Source organism: Zalophus californianus, chromosome 7 (assembly GCF_009762305.2).
Source record: "Zalophus californianus isolate mZalCal1 chromosome 7, mZalCal1.pri.v2, whole genome shotgun sequence".
In the NCBI taxonomy this organism is placed as follows: Eukaryota; Metazoa; Chordata; class Mammalia; order Carnivora; family Otariidae; genus Zalophus; species Zalophus californianus.
In genome coordinates this window covers 50,821,928-50,842,108 of record NC_045601.1, presented here as the reverse complement: position 1 = coordinate 50,842,108, position 20,181 = coordinate 50,821,928, and the positions used below count along the sequence as shown (strand labels likewise).

The following is a 20,181-nucleotide window of genomic DNA, read 5'->3' as shown; positions in this document are numbered from 1 at the left end:
CATGCTGGTAGGAAGTAGTTTTCTATGTACATTTGTGACATTCATATTTAAATCAAGTAATTCAGTCTTATTATCATGAGAAATTAAGAATGTCAGAGGCAGAGCTCCTCTCTCCTTTTCTCCCCCACCATGGTGTGTGCCGTTGACTGTTCCTGGCCATTTCTTCTCACAAGACTTTCAGCATCAAGCGATTCCCGGCCAGAAGCAAAAGCAGAATCCTCCCATTCCCCCAGTGCATTTGGATGAAAACTGGCGATAAAATCAGGTGCAGCTCCAAGAGGAGACTTGAGAGAAGAGCCAAACTGGGTCTCTAAGGGATGGTGCATGAGACAGCGCGCATGTTTACGCTGCATGGAGGTCACGTGCTCGTATCCCATCACTCTGTAAACATCACGCCTACCTGAACAATAACATGTTTTATGGGGGGGGGATGATTGTTCTCTGTTGGTTCAGCAATAAATATGGGAGACCTTTGGTTTGGGGGAAAAAAAAAGGTCAGAGGTAGAAATTATGAAACTGAGCCCTCTCTTTTGACTCATGAAGACACGAAGGTGAAAGACCTACAACCTTACCCAAGTTCACTGTCCCCCCAACAGTGGCAGGCCCAGGCAGGATTAGAACTCAAGTCTCTCAGAAATGCACCACAGGCCAGGGTTATGAGAACAAAAGCGCACCTGGAAAATGCACAACATTTAATTGATTTATGGCCCTCACCTCTAGAAGGCTTCTACTCAGATGAGTGCTTAGTTGAGAATATGATCATCATATGCAGTCTCCCAATGAAATAAATAACCAGTCCATGCATGTCAGATCCCCTCTTGATTAAGACACCGTCATTCTCTATGAGGGATCCTGAATCACCCTAGAGTGCTAGTCACATAGGATGCCTGTGGTAGTGATTACCCTCATATGTACATTTGTCCAAACTGATCAATTTCTAACTAAAATGGATACATGTTATTATATGTGAATTCTACCTCAATAACACTAATTTAATAAACTAGTATGCCTGAAATGATTCTTCAGTTTTAAACACAGGTCTCAAAGTGCTAGGACTCCTATCTGTAGCCCTTGATTCTTAACCAGTCCCTGCCATTCCTACCACTGTGGAATATATCTTGACTTTTGTCTCTCAGTGACTTTGGAGTTAGTTTGGCAAACCACCTTCTAGATACACGTGTTTGTCAGTACAGGCTACTAAAACTTTCCGCTTAAGTCAGGGATCATCACAAGAGCCCTATCCCTGAGCTGAACCTTAAGAGGTCTCTTAGCCTTTGAAGTGGGTCCTCTTAGAAGTGTGATTCTTAGTGTGTATCACCTGTCTATGGAAGAGATGGTGCAGCATTACACTCCAGCTCACACCCACAGATGTGGAGGACTCTGTAGAAAGTTCCTGTGACTGGGTTATGGATGTGCATGATGAAAACCTGTCATGCCAAAAAAAAAAAAAATCACAGCCCAGGGGCACTTGGGTGGCTCAGTCAGTCAGACGTCCAACTCTTGATTTCAGCTCAGGTCATGATCTCAGGGTCGTAAGATCAAGCCCCACATCTGGCTCCATGCTGGGTGTGGAACCTGCTTAAGATTCTCTCTCTCTCTCCCTCTGCCCCCATCCCACTCACACACTCTTAAAAAAAAAAAAAAAATCACAGCCCATATCTAGAAAACACCTCAACAATACCTTCTCACATTTTAAGGTATGTGTCACAGTACCCAGAGCATCTTAAGAAACATTATCTCGCCTCATCTCCACAAGGCCTTCTTATGTACAAGTGGAGTAGAAGTCCCTGCACAGGGGTGACATCACTACCATCAAAGGCCTTTAGGCTGCAGACATGAACTGCTGAGCCACAGACTCTTGAGGACCCAGCCCTAAGGAACTAGTAAGGGACCAAAAGTTACCAGCAGGAACCCCAGTTTGATTCATCAGCATGACAAGATCTGCAATCATCCAAAGTCACCTAAAATTGCAAGTTAGAAAAGAGCCAAGCCACATTTTCCTTTTTCATTGCTAGCTCTGCATTCTAAAAGAAATTATGATGATTAAGTCATAATAAAATAAATACTACTTTCTGCCATAATTCTTTAAGTAGACTGTTAACTTAATAAATTGAATAAAAAATAATAAATAGAAAGTCATTCAATTAGCATGATTATTAGAATGAAAAGTAAGTTATTTGAGGCACTTATTCATTTTGATTTCACTTAAGCAACTTTTTTTAACTCATTTTTAAATATGAAGACTTGGCAAAAAACATTAGCAATGTTTAAATATAAATATGATGAAACACAGTCTACTTTAAAAAAAAAAAACACCAAGAAGCACGTTCACATATTCCTAATAGGGCTCTACTTTGTAAAGCAGAAGGGGCTAGAGTTTCAGGCTAAACGAATTCTGGGGAAGAAGGCAGTTAAAAGAAAGGGCATCTTTGGACTGCTGATGGGATCCAGAAGCTTCTACAGAAGGGAAATTAGGAGGAATTCAGGAACTCTGGAGCTAAGACTGGGAGACCAACAACCGTACAAAGTACCTATCCTTATTCCCATTTCATAAATGAGTAAGCTGGGGCTCACGGATCAAGATTAGCTATCTTATGTAGTACACACACACACACACACACACACACACACACACACACACACACACACACACACAATGGAATATTATGCAGCCATCAAAAAATGAAATCTTGCCATTTGCAACAACGTGGATGGAACTAGAGAGTATTATGCTAAGCAAAATAAGTCAATTAGAGAAAGACAAGTATCATATGATCTCACTGTTATGAGGAATTCTCAATCTCAGGAAACAAACTGAGGGTTGCTGGAGTGGTGGGGGGGTGGGAGGGATGGGGTGGCTGGGTGAGACATTGGGGAGGGTATGTGCTATGGTGAGCGCTGTGAATTGTGTAAGACTGATGAATCACAGACCTGTACCTCTGAAACAAATAATACATTATATGTTAATAAAAAAATTTTTTTAAAAATGATGTTATTTTAGAAATAATTTCTTTTTTAAGTCTAAGATCTCAAAGCTCCCATTTCATAAGAACTAAGCAAGGCTAAACTCTAAAATATTACTAAAGTTCTTCAAAATGCCAGCATGATGGCTGCAGTCAGATTTTAAGGGGTTCATTGTGGTGTAACACATTCACCTTGTCAGGCCCTGTTTAGCATAGACAAACTTAAAGACTTGATGTATCTCCTTGTCAGACAAGGTATGAAGAGAAGCTGTGCCGCACACAGAGATTTCTAGAAGATTCTCCAACCACGAAGGACTTATTTTAATCAAACTTTCACAAAGATTAACAGTACAGTGCTTCTTCTCCAACTGAGTGGAGACAGAGGCCATCTCTGACTTTCATATATCGGTCTTTTATACAGCAACGTTCCTAAAGCGCCTTCAAATGCTCTCTCTTAAAGGACTATAATATTTCATGCTTCCACATGGTGTCCCTTCATCGCTTGTCAGCTACCTTTTACAACTCAGCAGCACTACCAATTTTTGGTAGTGGGAAGGTTAAGTTTTTCTTTGCATTTTTGCCTTCGTTTGACACAAATGCATGAAAAATAGAAATAAGAAAGTAGTAGTGATAAGCATAGGCCTCAGACGTGTCACAAAGGTGGATCTCTAGGTACGTTCAAAGTGAAGAAAAATCCTGGATCTCAATTGAACATATCCTCTACATTTAAACAGATTAAACCTGTGGTTCAATAATGGGGAAAGGAATGGACGGGACAGTAGAGGAGGGGAAATGTAAGGAACACATACTGAATTCTGGAAATAAATCACTGAAGAATGTTTGCAAAAGGGAAGGGATAACTGGTACATTATAATATTTTTTAGCTCTTCAGAACCAGAACTATCCCCAAACTCTTGCCACCCAAGCAACTTTTCAACATGGAAAAAAATGATATATGAAAGAAGGGACTACTTGCACTTTATGTTTCCACTAAATAAACAGAACAATAACAGGATCCAAATATCATAGGAAAGCCTTTTAGAGTTTGTGGTAGGCAGCTTCGGACATGGTGTCCAATATCCCCACCCCTAGCAAACACACCCTTGTGTAATCACTCCCCCTGAGTGTGGGCTGCACAAACGACTTCTAGGGAACAGGAGACAGCAATGGTAATGGGATGTCACTTCCATGATTCACTAACGGAACACTGTGACTTCCATCTTGCTAACACACACTCTCTCGCCTTCTTGTTGGCTCACTCTGGTGAAGAAAACTGCCATGTTGTAAGACGCTCTGTCCAGAAGCCCATGTGGCAAAGAACCAAGGGAAGGAAGCCTCCACCTATCAGCTCACGAGGAAATGAATCCTGCCGACAACCACGTGAACAAGATGCTTCCTAGTCAAGACTTGAGATGACTGCAGTCTTTTAAGGAGACTCTGAAACAGAGGATCCAGATAAGCCACAAGATTCCTGACCCATAGAACCTGTGAGATGATAAATGTATAAATATCTTTAAAGCCACTAAGTTTGGGGGCAATTTGTCATACAGCAGTAAGTCTGTCATACAGACTTAAAACATACACAGTCAACAGGTCGTAAACAACCTAGAATGCTGTTGAAAATCAAGTAAGTATTCTGCCTGAACAAGCTGGTGTCCTAAGGAAAAAAATAACAAACCAAAACTATATAGCTCTCTATCAGTTAGTATGACAAAGTATCCAGAGTCATATATTACACATTTCTCTGTAGCTAGAATATCTATTACACCATTTTCTTTAATCAACTGAAATATATCTGACTCTAAGTATTGGCAAGTTTATTATTATTATTATTACTATTAACCTCTAATAGAATAAGTAAGTCTTTAGGTCTGTGACAGAAGTGATTTTTGACAATCTTAAAATGTTTAGTAGATGTTAACTAATAACAAAACTCAAAAGATTACTGGATACAAAATTATTTTCTCCCTCAACCAGCTCTCACAAAATTTCCATGTACCATGTTTGTAGACGATACAGTTATTTGTGCCCATAGACTTCAAAAGAGTACAAATTCACCCACTATTGTGAATAATAATTACCATTCAAACCCGAAGTTAGAGTTTTAGGATGGGACCCCCACAAATATTTTTTAAAAGACAGGGCAGGTCAGTGCCCTGGAGCGTTTACTCAGATCTTTCATTGATAAAGACCCAGCATTTGTCATGTGTTAGGTACTGAAATATGAAAGTGACAGAGATAGTTTAACTTATACTTCAGTTGATGCCACTGATCCAGCAGCAATACTGAGTAACTAAGGAGCCATAAATCTTAGCAACACTATCATTTAGCCAGTATTTCTCTACCTTTGCTAAAGAACAATAGGCAATTGCCAGATGCTTTGCTGAAATTCAATTTAAGTAACTTAAAACACAAACAGTATACCAACACCAGGAATACAAAAACTAGTAAGATATGATCCTTGCTCCCCCGAAGCTCACAATTTTGAAAAAGAGATAAATTCTATCTTGGTACCCTTCCAGCCTCCAGAAGAGTAATCACATAAAAGTGAGTCATCCTAGATTTCATCTTCTTACTCTTAGCTATATCCTGCTGTAAAATTAAAATACATCTTTTTTCCCGTGTGTTTACAAGTTCCAAATATTTATAGACTCATGTCTCTACTTCGCTGTCTCTCAGCCAAGATGAATATATTTAGCTCCTCTTCTCCTTTCCTTTTAAAGCAATTCCTTAATATAAGTAATCTTTTTAGTGACTTTATTTAAATTCTCTATTTCTGTTTTAAATTCTGGGATTCAAATGACATAACTAATACTTATCCCAGATATGTAATCAATCACAATGAAAAACCCCAACTCCTTTGATGATATAATGCCTGTTTGTAGAGTCCAAAACACTGAATTTTGATTTACTTTTTAAATCAGACTATTACACTGCAAATTTATGTTTACTCTAATGCCTTTAATTATATGGATCTTGCAGGTTTCTCACGTCAAATGAAAATTTAGAAATGGTACATACTCTGAAAGAACTGTGACCAACAAACAGTATAAAGCCAAATTTCTTATAGCAATAGGAAATGAAGCATTAAAAAAAAAACCAATCCTGACTAAAATCGCAACTCTATTAAGCTCACACACAAAAAAATAATTTTTCAAATGTCCCCATATTTTAACACCACATTCATATTTGATATACTTTATATTTCTATACTGACTACAGAATACATCTAAAGTAAACATATAGTTTAAATCTTCTACTCCTGAAAATACTTTGGCAGAACCATGACAATATGGTCCAGCTATCAGGATTCATGATCTGCGGTAAGAACTGAGCAGGCTGTCCCAGGGTGGATTCCTACTGGTTCAAAGTTTCAAATATTATTAGTTACTTACTTGAAGAGTAGAGGCATTCAGTGAATGTGAGTAAATTATGAATGTGCTATATAAGGTCAGAACCACATGCAGAATATATTTTTTTCAACACTGTGTTCATGCTATGGATGAGGTAATAATAATCAATAGTGGCTTCTTTAGCGGGAGAAAAATTTTCATTCCGGCAAAAAATGTTCCTTCTCTTGCTCCTTTTTTTTTTTTTTAAGTAAACTACACCACATGTGAGGCTTGAACTTGCAACCCTGACGTCAAGAGTTGTGTGCACTACCCACTGAGCCAGCCAGGCACCCCTGTTGCTCACAAACTTTTAGTACTTAAGAACAAACAAACACCTGAGGTGCCTGGGTTGGCTCAGTCAGTTAAGGGTCTGCCTTCGGCTCAGGTCATGACCCCAGGGTCCTCGAATCGAGTCCCGCATCGGGCTCCCAGCTCGGTGGGGAGTCTGCTTCTCCCTCTCCCCCTGCTTGTGCTCTCTCTCTCTCTCTCTCTCTCTCTGTCAAATAAATAAATAAATAAACCTTTAAAAAAAAAAAAAGAACAAACAAACTCCCTAGCCTGATATCTTGGGCTTCCTTGATCAGGCTCTAACCAATATCTTTCTAGTCTTTTTTTTTTATTTTTTTTTATTTCTTTGACAGAGAGAAACACAGCGAGAGAGAGAACACAGGCAGGGGGAGTGGGAGAGGGAGAAGCAAGCTTCCCCCTGAGCAGAGAGCCTGATGTGGGACTCAATCCCAGGACCCTGGGATCATGACCTGAGCCCAAGGCAGACGCTTAACGACTGAGCCACCCAGGAGCCCCGATATCTTTCTAGTCTTAACCACATACTACCACTAGCTTATCCATAGTGGAATCAGACAGAAATCCATACTCTTTCTGGGATAATTCAAGAGCTTTCTCACCTCAGAAGTTTTTACATCCAACACTTCCTCAGGTTACCTCCTCTCTCAAACCTCTCCTTAGGATGTCAGTATAGCCAAGTGGTCTAAGATGCCAAAGTCAAGCTTCACTTCCTCAAACCTCTATTTCAATTCTACTTATCCTTCATCGTCTAGCTCAAGTGGCTTTCCCTTCTCCCCTCGCCCCTCGTAACCTCTTCTAACCTTGAGTAGCATTTAGTCTGTTCCTGTCACATGGGCACGATCACATTCTTTCTCATGTGGCTTACAGCGTAATTGCTTGTGTCCATAGCATATTTCTTCTCTCAGAGTAAAGTCCCGAGGAGAAGGGCTTCCATGCAGTCATATCTATGCTGTCCCCATCCCTCATGCTTTAAACATACGAGGTAATAATGAATGTTTCTTGCAGGCAGTGTGTTGAAATGTGTAAATACGTTACTTGATCCAAAAGCATCCCATAATAATCAGTATTCTTACTCATATTCACTCACTGAGGAAATATTTATCCAGTACCTGTTTTGTACTCAGGTACTACTAGTGTGCCAAAATGAATCATAGACGCTGCTCTCTCAGAAAGTATGTGGTCTAGAAGATGTTCTAAGGCAGCTACATACAGTGCTATAATACTAACAGGTAAGTGTCATAAGGGAAGTAAAGACGTACGACAGCAAGAGCATGAAGGAGGGATTATTTCCCAGTAGGAATGGGTACGAGGATAAGTTTTAACATTTGTGCAAGTCCTCAAAGACAGGCAGTATTTGAATATGAAGAGATGGGGTAATAAAGGCCACTGAGGCAAGAAATCTCAGGACGACACAGGGAGCAATCAATAGTTTAATGGTACAGTGTAAATGAAAGATTGTAGGGATAAAGACAAATTCTAAAGGCAGTTGGAGCTATATCTGTTAGGACCTTGAAAGCCCAATAAGGAACTAGAGCTTTAGTCTATAAGCAAAGAGGAACTATCTCAAAGTTCTTGAACAGGAGCTGTGTAATTATTCAGAAGGTCCAAAGTGAATGGAAGGGAAAGAGACTGCAAGGAGACAAGTTGAGAGGCTAGCACCATCCTTCAAGAAAGAGACAATAAAGGCCTGAACTAGGAATGAGGCACCGGGGATGGAAATGGACAAATGCAGGAGAGATTTTAGAGTTGAAACTGACAAGACTAGGCAATGTCTACATGTACAGTGCAAGGGTCCACAAGGGGTAAAAGAACTTTCTAGGCTGAGAGGAGGGTGATGCCATAACTAAAATAGACACTAAAGCAGCAGCAAACCAACTAGGAGAAAATCTGAGTTTTAGCACAGGTGGATACTCAGGTGACAAGATCAGAAATAAAATCTGTTAATCTATGCTTTCAGAATAAAATATATAATTTTGTGAAAAAAGAGAAGAGTTGAAATTAATCTTCAATAAAAGATTCTGATCGATGATTCAAACATGATCATGAACTCAAAAATAACTCACATCGGTTATACTAAGTACATAGCAAATTAATATCTAAAACCATTTATGAAGAAGGTTTTGAACTGGAACGACCTCATGTACCCACGTAAAAATGTGCTGATTCATGGTTAGTAGTAAAGTGGATAGGTGCAAGTCTTTGAGAACAGTTCAAAATTATGAGGTGACATGCATCTATTGAAAGGGTAAGTCCATCTTTGTGGTCACTGTCATTTGGGTCCAATTTAACTTCAGCATCACAGCAAGAGATGGTCAAGTCAGACAGCAAGGGGTACTAACTAATGTCCTTGTGTATTCATCGCTTTCTATAACAAATACTTCTCCTCAATTAGTAAAACCAAGTCAACCTAGATTTATCCCTACCATATCCCTAGAATCTCCAAAAGCCTAAGAAATAATGATCATGAAACCACTTTTTCGAGGAGAGTTGGGGAATAAAATTTCCAATTATAAACTCATGGGTTTTACAACTATCCAGTAGCCATGTTTTCTCACAAACAAACCAAAAAGATCTCATCAACATAAACTAACATGACAATAATGCAAAGATAACTAGAATTTGACGTTAATAAATGCTTGTTACATGTGTACTGAAAAAAAGTATAATCAAACATTTGATTTGTTGATAATATTGATAACAACATTTATTGATAATATTGATAACAACATTCTATTTACTGGATGCAATGTCATTATTTCAACCTAGCTCTTAAGGAAAAAAAACAATGAGAACTCAATCTTTAATTATTAATGTTTTTACTAACGAACAATAATACGAAAAACAAAATGGATTAAAAGGTACTTATTTCACATATGACTATTCCATCAAGATTATGCCATTCACTGAAAACCACACTGACATTTTATAGCTATGCATAAATATAATGGAAGAACATACACAAAATGTTAATAATGTTAATCTTTTAATTGTAGGCTTATGGGTGATTTTATTTCCTTCCCTTTTGCTTATATGTGTTTTCAAAATTTTCTACAATTAATGTTTATAATAATTGCACTAAGAGGAAAAGGTATTTTTTAAGAAGGTAAAAAATCATACTGATCAATTTAAAAGAAACATACTTACCAGATCTCTGTGAAGCACCCAATTTGCATGGAGGTAATGGATACCATCAAGAATCTGGTAAAGTAATGATTTAACCATAGATCTTGGCAACTGCATGGGCTTTTTATTTGCTTTTGATGCACGGTGAAACTTAATAATATGCTAAAAATTAAAAAAAATAAAACATACTAAATTATATATAGTATTTGCTAATATCTATATCAATAAAACACAAGTCTGCAATAAACTCCCTATATTTAAAAATTACTTATTAAAGGCCAATAATGACGCAAAGAAAAATAATTTGAATAATAAGGTCAACCAAATGGAACCTATATTGACAGTGAACGTGACAATGTTACTGAGGGTATAATGACTAGATTTATTGAAACCATTAAGATTTTCATTAAATAAGACTGAAAGGTAAAAAGCATTGATGTTTAAAAGCCTGCATAAAAATAGTACTAGTTGTATTTTCTATTGACAGAATGAAAGACTAAAAAAAAAGAGAAAAAGACCCTGTAAATCTTTACTGTTTTTTTTGTTTTGTTTTGTTTTGTTTTTTAAGGAAACTCCATGCCATACATGGGGCTGGAACTCACAACCCTGAGATCAAGAGTCGCATGCTCTACCAACTGAGCCAGCCATGCGCCCCTATATCTTTACGGTACTATAAAAAGTTAGCACTTAGAGCACTTGTGTAATGTCACTGACTATGTGTACATTTGAATTATTGGAAAGTTCTACCTTGTTTTGGCACAGAATGAAATTAAGATACATTCCTAGTAGTTAATATTAAATAGGAAATCACTAGAAGGGAGGAGGGAGAGAAAATTGGGGAATTCAATCCCATTGAAATAAATATAACTACATCAACATATTCAAATTTTTATGTCCACATGTTATTTTGTAGGTCATGAAAACATTATCATGATAGGGAAGAAATGCTACCTGAACCCCAAACCTGCACCTCCATCTCCACCTTACCCCTATGCAAAACATGACATAAGGGTATTAAAGGCCATTTAAACCCCTATTAAACAACACTGTTAACATTGCTCTACTAACTTTAAAATGGCCAAATGGTAGGGAAAAATTTTAAGCTATTTACATAGCTTTCTTGCTTTTTTATAAACTGTTCAACAATATGTACTTTATTTAAAGAACTAATAGAAAATTAGGGTTTATACTGTAGCAGCAGTGTCCCCCCCCAAAAAAAATATAGTTAAGAGCTACATATATATAACTTTCAACTTTTTACAGCCACATCAAAAGAAAAAAAAGAAACAGGTAAAATTGATATACTCTATTTTAATTAACCCAATATATTCAAAATATTATCATTTCAACATATAATATAAAACATCTTAATGAGGTATTTTACATTTTTTTCCTACTAAGTCTTCAAAAGTCAGTGTGTATCTTATATTTACGGTGCATCTCAATTTAGACCAGCTACACTTCAAGTGCTCAATGGGCACATGCAGCTAGGGGCCACCATGTTACAAACAACACAGTTCTACAGGACCTGACTACTCCAATGCACTACATGTTCTTTCATCACATCACTCATGTTCAAAGTGAAGTGCACATGTTATCAAATAAACCTTGGCAGAAATATAAAGGATACAGAGAAATGGGAAAAACATAATTTTTATGAATATCCATGAGAAAAATTCATTGGACATTCTTGTCAATATGCTATAATAGCATAAATTCTGAAAGTTCCTTCAAGACCTATAAGTCTGTTAAAGTTACTCCTAAACAGATGTGCCGTATATATAGATGACACACCCAACTATGTTTAGTCAAAACTTAACTATCAAAAATTTGGACTTACTGCCAAGTTTGAATTTTTGTACTTTTAGCAACTCCTTGGATAAAATGTTTAAATACCCTGATTTCTAACTTAAAAAATTTGGAATTAGAATTTTTGGCTAATATTTGTAAAACTATATATGTACTTCCATTTGGTGGAGTCAGTTTTAATTGGAAAATTGCTGCAAGAGACTGACCTTAACTTAGAAAGGGAAATTATTCACAAGTATGTAACTGGTGAAATTTGAACTACTTTGTGTACCACAAAGGAAAGCAATTTTCACTACACATTATCAGTAAACTGTCATTGATGATTTGCATAAAATTACAATCTCACACACATTAACACTTTCTGAAGTGAAATTTCTGAATGTTACAAATACCATCTTCTCAGTATATGACAGTGTTTATTGCTCGAGTTCTTTTAAATCTGCATTTGCATTTAATATTTATTTTAAAGTCTGGTCAACAAAGCAAGTTTTCCTTTACGTGCAGTGCATATATACATGTTTCTCTGTACCTAGAGGAAAGAGTCCTAAAAATAAAGCGAGTTTAGACTTACCCACAAATCATGTTCTGCATAATCAAAGAGCAGCCACACCTTCCTGTCACTGTGAGAAAGGAACACCTTCTGCAAGGCGATCACGTTAGGGTGCTTCAATTCTCGCAAAAGCTGAATGCAAGAGGAAGAGAGGGGTCACTCTCCTGTTCGGAAGCAGGGGGAAATGATGCACTTTCTGGTGAAATTTTTGAAAATTTAGACAATCCAGATAAGCAAAATAAAAGAAAAAAAAAATACCCCTACTCTGAGATAAGCTCTGCGCCATCTTGGTGGATATCCTTCCAAATTCTTTTTCCACATGTATGTGAGTGTTTTCAAAATGGGATCATTTTAAACAGTAAAATGTAAAATGGTAAACAAAAGTAAATATTGTATCACGAAGTAATTAAATATAATTCGGAGGGTGCTTATTTTTTTTTTACCATTGGGGAGCAGGAATCACGTATTCATTCTGTTTTTTTCTACCCTAGCACAGGAGGTGCTCAGTAAATATTTGACAAAAAAAGGAAAGAGATTTAACAGTCCCCACACTTATCCATGCCTAAAGCACGTGGTTGAGATTTTTTAGAAAAACAGTGAGTATAAGTAATGCCTCTCATACCCACTGATTAAAAAAAAAAAAAAATTGGTGTGGAGAAGAGGTCCCATAAATAGAGAATAAGGAACAGGCCCTCACAGAGTAGAAGCTGGACCCTGATAGTAAGAAGGAAATCATAAGAAGATAAACCAGATCCACAAGTGAAATCTTAGCACTTGGCACATAACAGGCAGCTGCTTAATAAATTATTTAGCAACAACTTTCGCTGTTCGAGGGGAAAGGCTCATAAACATGCCTGCCTCAGGCAGTCCTTAATCAGGGTTCAAATTTAACACTAACATGCTCAATTTGATATTTTGAACGTATTTTAAACGTAAAATTCTGTGGGAGATACAAAAAGGAAGAGGGAACAAAATTTCTACTGATTACTTTCTGTGTATAGGATGATCATATATACATGTTTTTCTCTCACTTAATCCTTATAACAACCCTATGATGCACATGGAAACTGAAGTCCAGTGTTATAAAAATAACTTGACCAAAACCAAACACCTAGAAAGAGAAGCAGTCTGGATTTAAAGAGCTCTGCCCAGTTCCAAAGTCCATGCTTTGTCCACTATGGCTAAAGTCCTTGTCTTCAATTCCTACAGTTTAACGGGCAAGACAGATCTACAAATTGATCAATGAGGCAAGAGAAAAATGAACTGCTTCCCCATTCTAATAACTTTATTATTATTTTTTCCTAATAACTTTAAATGAGTAAAGTATACCTTCAGTGCCTGTGCTGGAATCCTATAAAAAAAAATCGTGTGAATTCCATCTCTGGAACTTTTATAAATTTCTTCACAGTTGCCGAATTCTTCACTACTTTCAATGTTGTTTCCCAGTCCTTCAATTCTCTCGTTTTGGCTCTGTACTTCAGTTCTTTCTCTTGACCTGCACTTTGACCACCTTGCTGGAAGGTGGCGCTCTACCAGCTATAATCTGGGCATGGTTCCGGGATATGACTCGCTGGGTTCTCCCTCAACCCACATGCCCTGGGACACAGCTAAGAAGCAAGAGTTAGGATGGGCTGGGCTGTCCCGAGACAGCCTTCTACTTTACAGTCGGCCTCAGGGTTCTCTCCACATTTCCTACTGGATGTAGGTGGGAAAGGAGAGCTGGAAAGAAACATCCAGGGAAGATATAATAGTCCTACTCCCTTGGTGGGGAAGGCAGGTGGGGGGCCACTAGGTGGGTGCTCAGCTATCGGCCGCTCTCCCTGCTCCCACTGCCTAAGAAAGGTGAAACAATCCTGCTTCTTGCTTCAGATGCAAATGTTAGACATAATACGCTCCTAATTAGTGACTGAATCAGAGAAAGTGGGGGGGAGGGATGCAGAGCTATATCCAGACAGGTTTCCTGTTTTTGAATGGTTAAGGCTCCCAGACTCAGTAGCTTAATATATTTAATGACCCTATTTGCCATGGTCAACCTTCAAGCACTTGGACCCTGGTAAGAGGCCTCACTGCAGATGCAATGTCTTGTCACCCTCTCTTTCTGACTCTTGGTATTAATGAACTTAGAGAGTGTGGCTTTATTAAATCTCTACCCAAAATACGTTCTCTTTGTTGCCTGCAGTGAAAGGGAGGTGAAACTCACTTCTTCATCTAAACCAGTCTCTGACTTGTCTGGGGGAGGGGACATCACGTGTAGCAATATTTCAATCAGTATCTCTAAAAAGTTGTTTTCTGTGGCTACAAATTGATGAGCCCTCTATAATGAAACCACTTTAACTCCCATGTTTAAACATTATTTTGAATAGGTAATACATTTACATGGTCCAAAAATCAAAAGTACATACAAGGATATTATACATTGAGATGTCTCATTACCACGCCTGCCCCTGGTGACCTTAGTCCTCCTTACCTGCTAGAACTAACAACTTTTATTAGTTAATCCTTCCAGTGTTTCTTTATGCAAATAAAAGCAAATATGACTATATATTTTCATCTGTCCTTATTTACTCAAAAGATAGCACTTAACTTGTTTTCAATACAATCTATCCTAGAAATTCTCTCCAATATCAGTATACAATTTTAGTAGCTAGAAATCTTTCTTTTTCTTTATTACAGCAACAATGTATTTCTAGGTCTTTTCCTTTCTAGGTTCTATTTTTTTTTTATTGTGGTAAAATATACATAAGTTTACCATTTTAACCATTTTTAAGTGTACAGTTATTCTTTGATACTTGTTTTGCAGAAATATCTCACTTGTACTAACATGAAGCTGTTACAGTCTTTATATTCATTCAAGTAAAGCAAGGGATAAGACAAACGCCAAATAATAGGGAGCCTTGTAAGCCATGCATAGTGTCACCAGCAAGGCTCTCTAATATCACTGGAAGTTTGCTGGGCAGAGGGGGTTAGTGGAAAAGCCAGCTGATATTAAAGGTCCCACACTTTGACTATCTTCTGTGCATGTCTCATGGTCAGGTCACCGAACAAGGAAGTTTGAAGGTGATGGTGTTTAAGATGACTCTCAGATTTGACTTCACGGAATCATCTGTACTTTATGTGTATTTATATTAGTATATTTTTATACTGCTTTAACTGTTTATAACTGCCCCCATTAAACCTTGAGAACAATTTTTAATTTATCCCTGTATCCCCAGGGACTAACGCAGAGCCTGGCCCATAGAAGAAGCCCTGTTTTTAGTGATCTCACCTAGTTTGAGGGCTTTAAATGTCACCGACATGCATGAACTCCCCAATGTTCATCTTTAGCCCTCACATCTTCCCTGAACTCCAGCGATGTGTATCCAATTGCATCAACATCTCTACTTGAATGTCTAAGGGCCCAAACTAAAGGGGTGATCTCCATCTCCCCTGCCCTCTACCTCAACTGCTCTTCCTCCGGCTCAGTTCATAGCAACTTCATCATTCCAGTTACTCAGGTAAACAACTTCATCTACTTTAACTCTACTCACAATATCACCTTCTCAGCCAGTCTTTCCTGGCTCCTCTATTTGAAATTGTAACCTCCCTCTGCACCTTTATTTTTCTGCAAAGCACTATCACTGTCAAATGTATTATGCCTCTATATCCCTTATGTCTAATTCTGAAGAGCTCAGAAAACAAAGCTTTCTAGGAACTCATGTAGGAAAAAAAAAATTTAACTTCAGTGGAAAAAAAAATGCACTGTCAAGGGCACATCCTTTCAGGTTATCAGATTCTAATTCTATGGAAGCTATCTTCAACTCTGTACATTATAGATAACTGAAAACAATGCAGGCTAATTCTTGTCTATACACGTGCAAACTGTCCTGTCCAGAAGAGGTTCACTGACTTCCCTCTCCCGTGATGGAAGAGGTGAGTTTTGCCTCAATTTGCCCATCATTTTAATATTCCTAATTGATAAATATGTCTGTTCTAAGGATTCTCCTTTGAATGGGCTATACCATCTACTGGGTTCCTTCATTTAATAAGTTAAATAAAATCTTCAAAATGTGTTCATTTTATATTTGTATCACATCATAATTTTATCTTTTTTGAAAATTATCCTTTGATACTCATTTTGCAGAAATCTCTCACTTGCACTAACATGAAGCTGTTTTAGTCTTTATTCATCCAAGTGTGAATGATCATACTTCGATACTGAAGAATATTAATAGGTTTGATTACTGCTTCCCTGGGTGTTAGGTGACATAATATATACACCATATTATCTTTCTAAAATCTTTTTAAAATTTTTGAATCTAAAACACATCTGGTTCCCAAAGCTTCATTTAAGGAATTGGGGACCCAGGTATTGTTTATTTATTTTATCTTGTTTAGTGTCTGTTTCTCTCCATTAACACATAAGCTCCATGAAGGCAAAGTTGTTGCTGGTTTTATATCCCCCATGCTTAAAATGGTGCCTGGCACATGGTAAGCACTCCATAAATATTTGTTAAAAGAATTAAATCTACTGAACTTATCTAGTTCTTACAAAACAAACCAGTAAAGAGTTTGGAATATTATAAAACTTTGGTATCCTTCCAAAAGGTGTTTTGAACGATTTTGTTTTTAATAAACTGAATAGACTACGTCTAAAATAGTTTTTCTAAAGATACTGACTTTCTGCAAGCTACATCTATTTTAAGCTTAAAAAGGAAGAGTTCTCTCAACTAGCACCCACACTACCAGAACCTGAAACGGGAAAGGGCGCTGCGAGGGTGTTTCCTGAAAGGGCTATGAATGAAATAAGCACTACAAAATTCTGAAGAAAATGCACACAGGAAAAGGGGGCCCGGGGGGACACACCTGAGGAACAAAACAGAGATGAGTCACTGGTTACTTTCAAGGCTAGTTTACTAACACAATGCTAGACCCTAAACAAATGCCACACAAAAGTGTATTCTCTACCCCAATTTACTGAAGCAGACAAACGAAAAGAAAGAAATTTCTCTACCACCATTTACTGAAGAAACAAATGAACAAAAACAGCAAATATAAATGTCCGATAATAAGAAATATTCGCTGATAAGTGAATTACGGTATATCCACATATTGTAGCCTCATGCACATATGCCAAGAGTTTTTAAATACATGAGAAAAGACTTATAATATTGTGATGTAGTATAAAAAGCTGCAAAATAGTAAATGTCTATAAAATAGGAAATACATCAAAACATTAATATAGTTATCCTTGGGTGGCAGGATTAGGTGTGATTTTTTAGTTCTATTTTTCTATTTTACAAGTTTTCTATAATGAGCTCTTATAATTTAAAAACTTACTCTTATTGTTTAAAAACTCACACATGTACACACACATACACACCCAAAAGACAGTTCTTTCTCTCCAGAAAGGTATCTCCTGCTAAGATAAGATACTATCAAACTATCACAGTTCCTTACATGATTGATCTGAAAAGGGACTCAAGGAAAGAAGGAGACGGTTGAGCTTGTCCTTACTTTCCTTCATTCTTGGCAATATCAGATTTTACCAATGGACTTGAATCTCTTGTCACACAAATATTTGTTCAACATGACATCATGCAACTATAGATACGCTTTAATCATATCTAAACAACAGTTAAGTATAATGTGATTTTCCTGTGAAAATCCCACACTAAATGATAACATCTCCTGTGCAGATACTCATCAAAGGAGCCTAATGAAGAATGTGCAATGAACATCCCAAGATTTTACCGGATCTTCAAGGGCATATAAGTGACCATAAAGAGTATCTACTTTTCACTATCCTAAACATATAATAATTCAAAGTTATAATCCTAATCTTTTTTCTCGAAGGCACTATTTAGGATCCTGACTCACTTTGGGGAGGCTTGGGCTAGACTACCGATTACAGAACCCATTCTAATTTTTATACACACATCTTTCTTCCCCTCTTACCCCCTCTTTCTGTTCTCCAAGTCTCTGATGCCCCCCATGGGTTCCAGATTCCTCTTTTAGGGTATCTGAATGGAAAGGGTCCTCTTATACTTCAATGACTCATTTATCTCAAAGTAAATTCAATTTTCTATTCTTTTTTTTTTTTTTTTTTGAGAGAGGTGGGGGAGAGGCAGGCGGAGAGAGAGAGAGAATCTTAAGCAGGCTCCACACTCAGTGCAGAGTCTGATGCAGGGCTTGAACTCACGACCCTGAGATCATAACCTGAACTGAAATCAAGAATCGGACACTTAACCAAGTGAGCCACCCAGACACCCTCAGTTTTCTATTCTTATTTGATCTGTTGAAAGTAACTGTAGGATTCACCTGACTATCAATCTTTCTCATGGTGAAAATGGCTTTACTTTAGGAAGCACTAAGTTGTATCATTTTTTTAAGTGTATGACCCCCCACCCACCCCACACACACACAAAAGGAAGATAAATGAAGCAGTTTATTTTATGGCAAAGAGGGGACTCAGCTAATTCCAAAATGCTGCAGTATTCCTAAACTGCAAGCTAAGAATTAGCATTTTTGAAATCTGCCACTTCCACATCTGTGACAGCAGCCCTTTGGGAAGCTGGTCTTTGCAAGCACATAGATACATTATAACCCCCCAGCAGGTGGCACTCATACTCTGAAAAGGGGTCTATAAAACAGTAACCCAGCTCTGGTTCAAGGTGGCCCTCAATTATTTTGCTTTATTTTACTTTAGAGACACTGCTTAGGTACCCGTCATATGCTTCAGGGAGGTCAATGCTCCGACTGCCCCAGAGGAGAGGCAACAGTGAAGCAGCACGCATAATGCAAAAAGTAAGGATTTTAGAATTCCCAGATCTGAGTTTGAGTCCTGACTTACTAGCTGCATGATATACAGCAAGTTGATTTCAAAACCCCTCTGGGCCTCATGGAATAATGAATATCTACTGCCAAACACAAACACAGGGTCTGTAAGAATTAAATGAATATAAGTACACTGACTATGTAACACAATGCATAGGACATATTAAGTGCTTGATAAATTATAGTTATTACTCTTATTAATTAACTCTTATTAACAAGAATGGGATGTGGACTAAATGACATAATATATGCAGAATGCCTGGCATACTGTAAGTTCTTGATGAATAATAGCTATTATTGCCCACATACCTGAGTGGAAGAGACCAACCACTCTGGACAGTTGGAGAACCTGTTAAAGGGAGATGTGCTGCTGGGTGCCTGGGTGGCTCAGTCAGCTAAGCATCTGCCTTTGGCTCAGGTCACGATCCCAGGGTCCTGAGATCGAGCCCCGCTCCCTGTTCAGCGGGGAGTCTGCTTCTCCCTCTCCCACTGCCCCTCCCCCTGGTTGTGCTCTCTCTCTTTCAAATAAATAAGTAAATTCTTAAAAAAAAAGGGGGGGGGATGTGCTGCGATGGGGAACGCCATAGCATTTCCTTACCAAATTCCTGAAACTCCCCTGGTACAATCTATAATAATACCATGGCTATAGGAAAGTTACTTTCCTTTCCATTTTGTAGCAATCTGGTTTCCTTTTCTCCCTCAAGTACTACAGGTACTTGATAGATACTTGAAACGAAATGAGACCTGTAATAAATAAATAAATATCCCCTCAACCATGAGAGCTGATATGTTCTTTTTAAACTATGAGTGTTTTTTAAAAAGATTTATTTATTTGACAGAGAAAGTGAGAGAGCACAAGGAGGGGGAGTGGCCGGCAGAGGGAGCCTGATGCAGAGCTCGATCCCAGGACACTGGGATCATGACCTAAGTCAAAGGCAGATGCTTAACCGATGGAGCCACCCAGGCGTCCCTAACTGTGAGTGTTTTATAAGCACTCTGAATATACAAAGCTTAAATATGAAAAACAAAACCAATGCAAATCAAAATAAAGAGTTTACAAAGTAAAACCTAAGGAACCGGAATTCTCAAGGGCTTTCTGAGTCAATGAGTGGTAATCAGAAAATCTTTTCTTGTTTCAATGCTCCTGGTTGAAAATCTTCCCTACCTTCACAATTATTGAAATGAAATTTGTCTTTGACTCTGGACATTGTTTTAGAGCCTTGGG

General features: G+C 37.8%; 1 protein-coding gene across 2 annotated transcripts in view; it reads right to left on the bottom strand.

The window, feature by feature from the left end:
* The window catches only part of CDK19 (cyclin dependent kinase 19), a 165,986-nt gene that overhangs the window by 37,838 nt on the left and 107,967 nt on the right, over nt 1-20,181 (bottom strand). For both annotated transcript variants that reach the window (XM_027602644.2, XM_027602645.2), the window contains 2 exons: nt 12,165-12,275; nt 9,806-9,946 (listed from right to left, as the gene is read on the bottom strand). In XM_027602644.2, the coding sequence (XP_027458445.1) occupies nt 9,806-9,946; nt 12,165-12,275 (252 nt within the window). The remainder of the gene's footprint in view (nt 1-9,805; nt 9,947-12,164; nt 12,276-20,181) is intronic.